The sequence below is a fragment of the Aythya marila genome, assembly GCF_965140915.1.
Source record: "Aythya marila genome assembly, chromosome: 25".
In the NCBI taxonomy this organism is placed as follows: Eukaryota; Metazoa; Chordata; class Aves; order Anseriformes; family Anatidae; genus Aythya; species Aythya marila.
The window spans coordinates 792,500-804,904 of NC_139066.1; the positions used below are offsets into that span (position 1 = coordinate 792,500).

The following is a 12,405-nucleotide window of genomic DNA, read 5'->3' on the forward strand; positions in this document are numbered from 1 at the left end:
CGGGGTGCCCAGCTGAAGTGCGGGCTGTTGGGGTGCTCTTCCTGGCACCCCAGGGTGCCTCCCTGTCCCTCGGTGTGGGACACACTGCCGGCTTCCCCATCGGGGGATAGTCCCCATCCAATCCCTCTACTTGCCCTCAGCACCCTCGGGGCTGCGGCACCGTCCCTGTGCTGCCATTCCCAGCCCCATATCCCTCCCCACCTGCTCCCCCCGTCCTTCAGCATCTCCCATGAGAGGTGCCACCTCCGTTCCCCTGTCCCTCTCCCTTCCCTGACACCGGGGGTTCCCCAGGGCGCACCCACCCCCACCCCACAGCATCCTCCCCACACCTGGGTTGCAGACAAGCCCCTCGGCGGGGACCCCCGGGCCCGGTGACGGCATTGCCCGCCGTGGAGGCCGAGGCCCCGGCGAGGCCGGATCCAGCTCAGCCTCCGGGCAGGGCCCTTCCTGCAGCAGGAACCACCGCGAGCAGCCGCTTCCTCGCGTCCCCTCCGCCATCACCCCTTCCCTCCCTCCCGGGGAGGAAATAGGCCGGGCTGCCAGGCCCGCCGCCCCCTCGCTTCAGGGCCGTGCAGCAGCAGCGCAGGGCGAGCCGGGACGGGCCCCGCTGCCGCCCCAGGTGAGCTTTGGGGGACGCTGGGGATGGGCCCGGGAACGTTCTGGGCAGGTTTGGGCGCTCGCAGATAGCGCGGGGCGTCCAGGGTGGTGGGGACCCATGGCTGGGGGTCCCTCAGAGGGGCTCGGGGCTGCCAAAATGCCCCGGGGCGGGTGGGGAGGAGCCGTCAGCCCCATCCCTGCGCCCTCTCCCGCAGGCGGAGGAGCTGGGCCCGCCATGGAGTCAGCGGGGGCGCCAGAGGAGGTCTACGTGCTGGTGGAGTACGGCTTCGAGTACCGGGCCAAGGACGGGACGCTGGTCTCCATCAAGCCCAACGAGCGCTACGTCCTGCTGAAGCGCACCAACGACCACTGGTGGCACGTGAGGAAGAGCCGGGACGCGCGGCCTTTCTACATCCCGGCCCAGTACGTCAAGGAGCTGCCCCCCATCGCCTCCCCGGCACCACTCTACCATGAGGAGCCAGAGCCGGAGCCGGAGCCACCGGCAGCCTACGAGTACCGCTTCATCAGCGCAGCGCCCACGGCCAGAGGGGATTTGCCACCCACCCTCAGCTCTTTCCGGGCAGCCCCAGCACAGAGCCCCCACCCCGCCGAGCCCATGAGGCCCACGCAGTCCCTGGATGACCTGCCCAGGGCGACGCCGGTGCCACACGGTGCCACCACCATGGGACCCCATGGGGACCCCCCCACACGCCCTCGGCCGCTCAGCAAGAGCCGCTCGGAAACCCTCTGCGTGCCCAGCAAGGACACGGACACGGCGAGGCAGCCGAGGTCTGGCCACATAGCTCAGGTACGGTGAGGTCTCTGGTGCTGTCCCCAAATGTAGGGTGTAGAGGGGGCGGGGGGACAGCAGGACACTTGGGGCCCCTCCCCTAAGCACAGTGCTCCCCCTCGCTGTCCTCTCCCTGCACCCCATGGGGCTCGGCACCCAGGGGCCCCCCGGCACCGCTGCCACTGCTGGGGCCCCGCGCGGCTCCCCGCAGAGCTGGCCCCACGGGGCAAACCTGATCTGCAGGAAGTGCCGGGTGTCTCAGGGCCAAGCCCCCAGCCCCGCCAGGGCGGCTCTGGGCCACAACTGTGACCGGAGGTGAGAAATCCCCCCCCAGGTCCCTTCCAAAACCAGCCTCTGCTGCGCAGTGTCTCAGTTTCCCCATCCCTGGGGTCACAGTCCAGCAGGACAGGCAGGGGGATGGGGCCAGGAGCAGGGTGTGCCCTGAGGTTTTGGTGGTGTGGATGTGCCAAGAGCGGCTGTGAGGGTCCTGGGCAGTACGGGGTCCAGAGCACAGCAGCCACCCACTCACCCCAGTATTGGCCACGGGTCTGTGGGGAGCGATGCTGCCCCCAGCTGCCACCGTCCCCTCCTGCTTCTCATCCTAACCCACCCACAGGAGGATTCACGCTGGCACTGGAGGGGCTTGTGGGGGGGCCAACCCCACCTGGCTGGGCAGTGGGAGCAGATTTGGGGCACAGCCGGGGTCCCGAGGGCTGAATTATCCCTCCTAGAAGGTAGAAGGGGCACAAGTCCCAGCAGGGCACAGAGCCAGCATGCCAAGCCAGAGTGGCAGCACAGAATGGGGGGGTGTCAGAATCCCTGTGAATCCTCCTGGCATTGTTCTGGGGCAAGAAGAGGCAGAAAGGGGTTAACAGGGAAGTGCAGCAACTCCTCCCTCATGGGGCGGGTGTCTCACCTGCAGGCAGCACCCAGCAAGGAGGGAGGTGCTGGGTGCACCCTGGGGCCAGGCAGGTGGGCGCCCTGGCACCCCAAAACCGACTCTCACCCCACTCCAGTAAGTAGCGAGGGGCCCTCCTGGGGACTCCTGGATACAGGTGCTGCTCCCACCTGCACACATTTTGCAAAAGGGGCACCCGAGGGTGGGGGGGGGTGCCTCGCAGCCCCTTGCTCAGTGGTGACAGCGGCTGGGGCACGGTGGTGGTGGAGGGGTCCCACGTCCCCTCACCCCTAGCCCCGGCACCTCTCCCTGGGTCACTCCCGGTGCAGGGTGCTTGTGGGTGACAACTGGGAGGGAAGGACCAAGGTGTCACCCTCACCCTCAGGACCACCCCTGGGGCGTCACCCCACGCACACACCCGCAGCACCCATGGGCTTAGCACCCGCAGCCCAGGCATTCGGGGTGTCCCCCACTCCCTTGGGCTGATATTGGGGGTGTTTGGGTGGGGGAAAAGGGGGTTCCTTTTGGGGACCAGGCTTTGCACCCCATCTATCACTGTTGGAGCAGAGCTGAAACCCCAGCTGTGCCATGCCGAGGAAGAGAGCTCCGTGTGTTGTTTTTCTGGGGGGGGCAGGTCACCCCTGGGCTGCTTGGATTTCTGCAGCCTCCAGAGGAGACATTCCCCAGTGTTCCCAGCAGGCACCAGCTGCTTCCCGGTGCTCTTTGCTCATCTAAAGCCATCGATACCGGCCTGGGCCACAGGGCGAAGCTAGCAGGAGATAAGGACCAGGCACTTTTGTTTGCCCTGAGCTCCCATGGCCCCAAAGCTGGGTGGGCTCAGCTCTGGGGACAGTTAAACCGTGTCTCCCTACTGTCCTCACCCATGGTGAGCAGGGTCCCAAAGTGGATTGCATCTGCCCTGCGTGCACCGGCACTGCTAAACCTCACGGCTGCTCAAAGCAGCTGGCTTTTGCAGCCCACGAGCTGCCATACCTCAACCCACAGCTGCTGCCTCGACACGGGTGTTCACGTGCATTTGTCACCTTCCTGAATGCTTGTGCTTTTGGTGTGCCCACTCCCAACCCATCCCAGCCGAGAAAACTTTATGCTGGGGGAAGTTTTCCCAGGATGGTGCCTGTCACATCCCTGCTGCAGCATCTCAGCTGCTCTCCCCTGCACGGTCCCAGCAGCCACCACCGCCGAATGCCTAAAAATGTCCCCAGGAGCTAATTCCGCATCTGGGGGAGCTCCGCTCGCCGCCACCGCTCTTCCGCCCCACCGAGCCAACAGGAAGCGGGCGATGCGCTCGGGCCCATAGCGGGGCTGGCCGGCGGCGCTGCTGTGCCAGAGCATCTCGGCCCTACTGCGCCCGTCGGAGTGCCCCGGCCCCACTGCGCCCACCGCGATGGGTGAGCGGGCCGGCAGCGTGCTGCAGCGCTCCCGCAGCAGGGTGTCGCGGCTGCTCCACCTGGGCAAGGTAGGGACCCAGAGAGGGGTTCGAGGGGGACCCAGCTGTAGTGGGGTGCAGGGAGAGCTCCAGCACCTGGGGAGCCCTGGCACACTGTGCGGTGACCCCAGGTTCTCCCTGAATTTTCTGCGGGTGCCGGAGGAGGCAGCGGGTGGGTGTAGTGGGTGCAGAAATATCTGTCCCCAAGCAGGGACAGGAACCAGCTTGTGGTTTCCTACCCCCTGGGGAAGCAAAACAACCAAAGGTACAAACGGTGTGAGCAAGTGGGGAGCTCTGGGCTGGGGGGAGGGAGAGCAGGATCACCAGGTGCCCTGTCCCTGCCCTGTGTCCCTTGTCCCCAGGATGAGGGTGGCCTCTCACTCTGTGTTTCTTCCCCTGCACCCCAGGGTGCTGGTGTGGGGGTGATGGGTCACCCAGCGTGCTGCTGCAGGGGGTGATGGGGTGTCACAGGGATGCTGAATGCTGTCTCCCCCACCCCCGGTGAAAGGCAGGGCTGTGGTGGGGAAACTTTGTCCCTGCTGCCATTGCAGGAAGGCTCAGGGGCTGTAAAACTGGGGAGAGCAAAGGGTGAGAGTGCGGGTTTGCAACCTCTTCCTGCTCCTGGCCACCAAGCCCGCGGCGACATGTCCCCATCCGGACTGAGCCCTGCTTGGGTGTCACTGGGAGTGGGGACAGGGCTCCCTCTTGGTTCCCACCACCTGGCACTGTCGCCCAGAGGGACGTGGGGCCTGGGCTGGCTCCGCGCCGCAGGCTCAGGAAGCTGCGGGCTGGTTTCGAAGGCTGGAAGATGCAGTAAGACCTCAAGCAATGAAGTCAAAATGGGGAAGAGGCGAGGGCTGGGGCACAGAGAGCTTGGGTAGGACTGGAGGAGGGGTCCTACCCGGGGAGGGAGGGGAGCCTGACCTCTCTGAGCAGCCCCATCTCGGCTGGAAGCAGGCGTCTCTTTGGGGCTGGCGGCCCCAGCTCAGCAGCTGTGGGTGCTGGAGGCGTGGGCGGGGATGAGTGGGGTGGTGGCGAGGTGGGCGCAGATGTGTGCAGGTGATGTGGGTGCAGTTGGCGTGCAGAGGTTGGGGCGCAGATGAGGTGGGTGCAGGGACAGAGGCCAGGGGTGCAGGTGATGTGGATGTTGGTGACGCAGGTGCTGCTATTGGGGTGCAGATTTTGGGGGCACCAAAGATGACAGTAAAGTGGGGGCTGGTGAGGCGGGTGGAGTGCTGGTGGCAGTGACTGCAACACTGGTGAGGAGTGAGGAGGAAGAGGCAGGGGATGCAGAAGATACATGTGTTGGTGCTGGGGCTGCAGGAAATGCTAGCTCAGACCTCGGGGTGCAGGCGCTGTGGGTGCAGGTGATGACTCCAGGGGCCACAACACCCCCCCAGCTGCCAGCACTTCCCATCACTCACCCCCACACGAGGGTCCCACTGCTTGGTGCCCACGCATGAAGGACATCCCCGCTACCAGAGCAGGGCAGGACCCGGCCCCACAGGACAGGACAATCCGTGCCGTGTCCCCAAGGCTTGGACAAGCCGCTCGCCACCCCAGCACCAGCCAGGACACCCAAGTGACACGTCCCCATCCCCCCCAGGTGCGCAAGGAGCCGGAGGAGCCGCCTGCCCACGTCTACCTCAACATCCAGGAGCTGCAGGAGGAAGCCGCCACGGGCAGCTCGGCCCCGCCAGCGCCCGAGGAGCCCTGCGGCTCCAGGACAGACTGGGAAACCCACATGGACACAGACTCTGGACACTTGTTTTATTACAACCCAGTCACCGGCGAGACCACATGGGATTGCCCCTTTGAGCAGGCAGAAGATGGAGTGAGTCCCGCCGCCTCACCCACCTCCTCGCTCGCCCACAGCCCGCAGTTTGCCGAGTGGGGCCAGTACGTGGACGAAGCCAGCGGACAGGCTTTTTTCTATAATTCGGTAACAGGTGAGACGTCGTGGGACCCCCCACACACGGGCGACAGCTCCCAGGATATGTACCCTGGGCTGACGCCGTGCAGCCCCATGGAGCAGCGGGTGAGCACCCTGCGGGGCGCGTGGGGGCGGGGACGCAGTGGGGACACGGCGGGGACACAGTGGGGACGCCCTTGGTGCCAGCGCCACCTTCACCCTGCTCCATTCCCCAGCCGCCCACTCCGGAAACGGATTATCCTGACCTGTCTCCAGATGAGCTGGAGGGCTACCCCGAGGAGGACTACTCGCCCCTGGGCTCCTATGAGCAGGGGGCTGCTCACTATCTGCCCCCGAGGTACCCTGAGGAGCTGGGCTCATCCCCGGGCTGGTATGGGCACAGCCACCCTGAGGGAGCACCCGGCTACCCCGAGCACTTCGGCACAGAGACGGTATGGGGACGGGATGGGACGGGATGGGTTGGGATGGGATGGGGACAAAGACCAGGACAGAGATGATGATGAGGAGGAGGAGGATGTTGGGAATGGGAATGAGAGACAAGAAAAATGATGGGGACAGGGATGGGCATGAGGATTGGGATGGAGCTGAGAATGGGGACAGGAATGGATGGGGATGGGGATGGGGATGGGGATGGGGATGGGGATGGGGATGGGGATGGGGATGGGGATGGGGATGGGGATGGGGATGGGGATGGGGATGGGGATGGGGATGGGGATGGGGATGGGGATGGGGATGGGGACGGGGATGGGGATGGGGACGGGGATGGGGACGGGGATGGGGACGGCTGGCAAAGCACAAGATCCTCAGGGGAGTATGAGCGGGGAGAGCAGCCCTGGGGAGCAGTGGGCACAGAGCCAAGCATCACCTGGTCGCTGTCCCCCAGGTCCCGGCAGGCAGCCGGCAGCACCGCGCCAGCAGCAGCTCCAGCCAGGACAGCGGGCTCCTCGCCTGGCCCAGCTGCACGCCAGCGGCACTGGGGCTGAAGGAGGAGAAGGTGAGCACCAGGGAGCCACCACCCTGGGGAATGCAGAGGGCGGGGGGTCTGCTCCAGCCTGCGAGGAGCAAAGCTGACCCCCCCCCCCGACCCCGTGCCTGAATTTCCAGTTCAGAAGCCTTGACAAGGCCGGCGTGCTCAACAGGACCAAGACAGCGGACAGAGGGAAGCGGTTGCGGTAAGCGTGCCCCCACGCCCCTCCAGCCACAACACGAGCCCGGGGTGGCCGGGGTGACACCTGTGCCTGTGCTGTTACCAAACGTGACCCCCCCATCTCGTCCCCAGGAAAAACTGGAGTTCGTCCTGGACGGTGCTGGAGGGTGGGATCCTGACCTTTTTCAAGGACTCCAAGCACTCGTCTGCTGGTGCCCTGGTGAGCGCCACGGGGCCCCGCACAGAGCCAGAACCCATGGGACAGGGCCAGCACCTGCAGGATTGGGGCAGTACCAACAGGATGGGGCCAGTACCCATGGGACAGGGCTGCACCCATGGGACAGGGACAGAACCTGCAGGACAGGGACAGCACCCATGTGATGGGGACAGCAGCTGCAGCGCAGGGCTGTAACATGGGAGAGGACCAGTGCTCATAGGACAGGGCCAGCACCAGCAGGGCAGAGCAAGCACCCACATTTCACTAACAGAGCCCGCAGGGGCAGGGTGCGGTGACACTGCGGGACACAGCAGTGGTGGCAGCGGGACACTTCCACGGTGTGTCCGAGCCGTGCAGGGGCTGTGCCCGGTGTTTTGCCATCACACCGAGCCCGCTGCTGGGGGAAGCGGGGCCCAGCCCAGCCCCCAGCCCACACCGAATGCAGAAGCTGCCGCGGTGCCGCAGGCTTGCAACACCCTGCGGTGCTGCAGGGAAGGGATGGGGCCAGGCCAACCCCACAGCGGGGGGAACGCCACTGTCCCCACCGCAGACACGTGGTGCGGGGGGGGCTCCGGTACCCTGCGATGTGGGTGGATGGGGGCTGCTGGAGGGGCGCGTGCCCAGAGCAGCCCCAAGGGCAGGACACAGGTGAGATGGCCAGTGCCCCTTAAAACCCCGCAGTGTCCCCAGGGGGCACAGGACATGCACCCAGCAGCCTGCAAGGGACAGGGCTCAGCCGCCCCCATGCAAACACCATGCCAGTGCAAGGCTGTCACCAACAGACCCTCACCTCTGGGACTCGGTGCAGGGCAGGGGCTGTCCCCACCGGGTGACAGTGGCTTTACACCCCCCCCAGCCAGCGGCTGCAGTGCTCTCAACACAGGGCAATGCCTGACCCCACTCAGCAGGGAGCCCTTGGGGTCAGGCATGTCCCATGGCAGTCCCATAAGGGGGGAATGGCTGCATTTTGGGTGGAGAAAAGCCAAAAGCAGCTCCAGAGTGCAGGGCCAGCACCAGCTCGCGGTCCCCCATGGGGACACTGGCCGCTGTGCCACCCTGTCCCCTTGCTCCCGCAGAGGCACCCGGGCAACCTGACCATGCCGGAGCACACGGTGGAGCTGCGTGGGGCCACTGTCACCTGGGCCAGCAAGGACAAGTCCAGCAAGAAGCACGTCCTGGAGGTGAGCTCGGTGGTGGCGTGGGGACCTTGGTCACCCAGCGGGGACCAAGTGGGGACTGCAGGCTGTATGGCAAAGCCAGCACCCACCTGCCTGTCTGCCAACGCCACAACCTCCCCTGGAGTGGCACTTGCTGTGACTTATCACCGTGGGGACGCTGGGGACGTGCTGCAGTGCCTTTCCTGAGCCACATGTCACCAAGGGCCACCCCTGCTGCCCCCTGGGGGCTGACACTGCCATGATCTCGGAGGGGTTGGGGAGGGTTCTCTTCTCGAGCTTGGCATGGGGAGGAAATTTCCAGCCTGGGCAGCACCCAGCTCACGGGCAAAAGGCCAAAACTGGGGCCATCGGTGCAATGAGTTGCGCCCCATTCTCGGCCACAGCCCAGTGGCCCTCACCTGACTGCTGCTCTTGTAGCTGAGGACGCGGGAGGGCTCCGAGTTCCTCATCCAGCACGACTCAGAGCAGATCATCGTCACCTGGCAGAAGGCCATTGCAGACAGCATCGCCCGGCTGGTGAGCACTAAGCGGGCGCCGTGTGGGCGGGATGGGTGGGCAGCAGGATGGGTCCGAACGGGGCTGAGCGGCTGGACCTGGGGGGGGGAGGTCGGTGGCACGAAGCCTGGTTGGAGGCTGGTAACGGGGAGCTCCCCAGGGGTCGGTGCTATGTCCAGTCCTGCTCAGCACCCTCACCAGTGGTCTGGGTGATGGGGCAGGGGCCACCCTCGGTAAATTGGTCCCCCGGCACCAGAGAGGCCAGGCAGGCTGCAGAGAGCCCAGGGGAGGGCCACGAAGGTGGGGGGACCGGAGCAGCTCCTCTGGGAGGAGAGGCTGCGGGAGCTGGGGCTGCTCAGCCTGGATGCTGCGGGGATCCCGGCCATGCCCGTAAATCCCCGCGGGGAGCACGGAGCCGGGCCCAGGGGCACCGGGCACGAAGCGGGGCCCGGGAGGTGCCCTCTGACCGCCGGGAAGCGCTTCTGTGCCCTGGCGGTGGCGGAGCTGGCACAGGAGAGGCTGCGGGGGCTCCTCCTGGGAGACCTCCAGAAGCCGCTGGGACCTGACCACTGGAGCAGGGCCTGGAGCAGGGGGACCCGGGGCTGCCTCTGCCCACAGCCGTGCTGTGGCCCCAGGACTCTGTCCCATGCTGCCCCTTCCCTAGGGCACTGACCTGCCTGCCGAGGAGGACGCCGAGAGCGGGACGGAATTTGGGTCCCGGGAGAAGCTGGGGGGCAGCGAGGAGAGGAGGGCTGCAGGTGAGCTGGTGGCTCTGCTGTCTCACAGCACGGTCGGAGCCATCCGTGGGGTGTGGGGAGCCACCCCACATCACCTCTGTCACCTCCCCACGGGCGATGCTCACCCCCTGCCCCATCCCCACCAGCGTCTGGGCAGGCTGCGGGCACGGCCGAGAGCGACTCGAGCAAAGTGCGCAACAAACTCCGCAAGTTCCTGCAGAGGCGGCCGACGCTGCAGTCCCTGCGTGAGCGGGGCTACATCAAGGGTAGGGGCCCGCCGCAGGCACAGCCGCCGCTGAGTGTCCCCCTGCTCTCACCCCCATGCTCACCTCTCCGTGTCCTCTCCAGACCAGGTCTTCGGCTGCTCCCTGCAAGTGCTGTGTGAGCGGGAGCGCGGCACCGTGCCCCGCTTCGTCCAGCAGTGCATCCAGACCGTGGAGAGGAGAGGTACCGCCATGGGGCTTGGGGACGGGGACAGCCCAGGGGACAAAGGGACAGGGTGGCGGGGTGGTGCCAGCTCTGGCGTCACTCCCCTCGCTGGGGAAGACCACGTTTGATGGGGAATCCGGTTGGGTTTTCAATGAAAACCACTGGATTAGGGCTGCGAGCTGGCACAGTCATGGCAACCAGTGCCACTTTGTCTCCACAGCTGGTGGCAGTGCCACCTGGGTGGCTGTGGCTGACCAGGATCTTGTCTGCATCCCCCAGGGCTGGACATAGATGGGCTGTACAGGGTCAGTGGCAACCTGGCCACCATCCAGAAGCTGCGCTACAAAGTGGACCACGGTAGGGTCCCCATGCTGGGTGTCCCCTCTGGGCTGAAAGCCACAGCTGGGAACACACATGAGTGTCCCCACCCCAGCTGTGCCCCAGGACCAGCCTGAGGTGCCACCCTGTCCCCACAGATGAGCACCTGGACCTGGACGATGGGCGCTGGGAGGACATCCACGTCATCACCGGTGCCTTGAAGCTCTTCTTCCGCGAGCTGCCTGAGCCACTTGTCCCCTTCAGCCACTTTGACAAGTTCATCGCTGCCATCAGTAAGGGACGGAGACAGGGACAGGGAAAGGGAAAGGGATGGCTCCAGCCGGTGGAGCCATCACCCTTTTTTGTTCTGTCCCCTTGCAGAGATGCAGGAGCCGGCGCGGCGGGGACGCTGCATCCGTGACCTGGTGTACTCCCTCCCGCCTGCCAACCACGACACCATGATGTTCCTCTTCCGGCACCTCTGCAGGTGACACCGCATGTCCCTGCTCCTGCCCAGCCACCAGCGTCCAAAACCCACGCAGCCACCACAAGCTCTCCCCAAAACCATGGTGGCAGAAGGGCAGAGGGAGCCACCTCATGGGTGGGGGGCCACATTCAGGGGCCTGGTGGTGACACCGTCCCTTGTCCCCACAGGGTGATCGAGTACAAGGAGGAGAACCGCATGTCGGTGCAGAGCGTCGCCATCGTCTTCGGCCCCACGTTGCTGCGGCCGGCGAGCGAGGAGGGCAACATGGCCATGCACATGGTCTTCCAGAACCAGGTGGTGGAGCACATCCTCAACCAGTACAGCTACATCTTCCCCGACGGCTAATGCCTGGCCACGGGGACATGCACGGGGACAAGCCCAGCGGCGGGGACACGAAGTGGCGGGGACTTGGGGCAGGACTCGGCTGCCTGGCACCACAGTGCGCGGGTGACAGTGGCTGGCGCCTTGGCGATGGGCAGCGCTGGTGCGCGGTGGCCCGGCTCGAGCCTCCCGGACATGGTTGGAAGGATGGGGACACCACTGGGGATGGTGGCACGGACCCTCCAGGGATGGGACCCCTTGGGATGGGGAGGGCAGGGAGGAGCCGTGGCTGGGACCGATGGCCGGCATCGGTGCTCCCAAATAAAGAGCCTGTTCAGCCACGAGGACATTTGGGCACCCAAGGGGACCCCAGGCCAGGTGGCCACCGCCGCAGGGACACAGGGGTGTCCCAAGCTCTTGTCCCCCCGAGTGGGGCCAGGAGGGCTCGGTGCCTCTTGGCTCTGCTGCTGGTGGCCCTTGGGGACAGCGTGTGCCCTTGGTACCCCATAAGGAAGAAGGAAATGCTTGAGGAGGGGGTAGAATTGGTGTCCCCAAAAGGGTCAGAGTGCAGGCCACCCTGGTGACCATGTTCCCCGTGCTTTGGAGTACGACATTTGGGGATGCTTTGGGTCGTGCTGGAGATGTTTTGGGACACAGCAGGGACACAACATAAATGCTTTGGGACGTAATGGGGACACTGTATGGCATGGAGAAGATGTTCTGGGACACGGTGACAATGCTTTGGGTTGCAATAGGGACGGGTCAGCGTATGGCAGGGGTGGTTTGGGACATGGAGGGGATGGCTGGGATGTGGAGGGGACACTGGGACATGACAGGGACACACTGGGACACAGCAGGGGCATTTGGGGATGCAGTAGGGACACTGGGATGTAACGGGGATACCTTGGGGCACAGGGCGATGCATCTTTGGGACAGGAGGGGATGCTGTGGGACACAAAGGGACACCAGGATGCAGAGAGGACATCTGGGGACACAGGGCAGTACTTTGAGACAGTTTGGGGCGCAATGGAGGGGCTCTGGGGTGCAGTGGGGATACTCTGGGACACGAAGAGGTCGCTTTGTGCTGCAGTGAGGATCCTGGGGGGTGTAGGGGGGACACTTTGGGACACAGGCAGTGCTTTGGGATTCAGTGTGGACAGCTTGGGATGCAACAGGGAAACTTCGGGCTGCAGCGGGGACGTTTGGGGACACACGGGGGCACTTTGGGCTGCGGAGGGGACACTTGGGGGGAACAAAGGGGAACTTCGGGGCAGTTTGGAGCCCCGAGGGGGCCGGCCGGGCGTGCAGCGCGGGTACCTCGGGACCCTTTGGGACCCCCTGGCTCGCCCGGGGGGCCCCTTGGCAGGGCCGCGGGCGGGGCCGGGGGCGGTCCCGGGGGGGGTGGGGGCGG

General features: G+C 65.6%; 1 protein-coding gene across 2 annotated transcripts; it reads left to right on the top strand.

The window, feature by feature from the left end:
• Positions 1 to 473: 473 nt before the first annotated feature.
• ARHGAP27 (Rho GTPase activating protein 27) lies at positions 474 to 11,605 on the top strand. 2 transcript variants are annotated; one of them, XM_082779139.1, is made up of 16 exons: positions 474 to 619; positions 813 to 1,405; positions 5,339 to 5,770; positions 5,881 to 6,096; positions 6,549 to 6,659; positions 6,770 to 6,837; positions 6,945 to 7,032; positions 8,106 to 8,210; positions 8,625 to 8,723; positions 9,367 to 9,460; positions 9,586 to 9,705; positions 9,788 to 9,886; positions 10,148 to 10,225; positions 10,345 to 10,479; positions 10,568 to 10,673; positions 10,841 to 11,605. In XM_082779139.1, the coding sequence occupies exons 2-16, from the start codon at positions 833 to 835 to the stop codon at positions 11,016 to 11,018; spliced, it is 2,502 nt and encodes an 833-aa protein (XP_082635265.1). In that variant the 5' UTR covers positions 474 to 619; positions 813 to 832; the 3' UTR covers positions 11,019 to 11,605. The 2 variants fall into 2 exon arrangements, 1 of the variants encoding a protein (XP_082635265.1); XR_014319057.1 differs by lacking the exons at positions 10,568 to 10,673; positions 10,841 to 11,605 and having other exon boundaries at positions 10,089 to 10,225.
• The last annotated feature ends 800 nt before the right edge of the window (positions 11,606 to 12,405 follow it).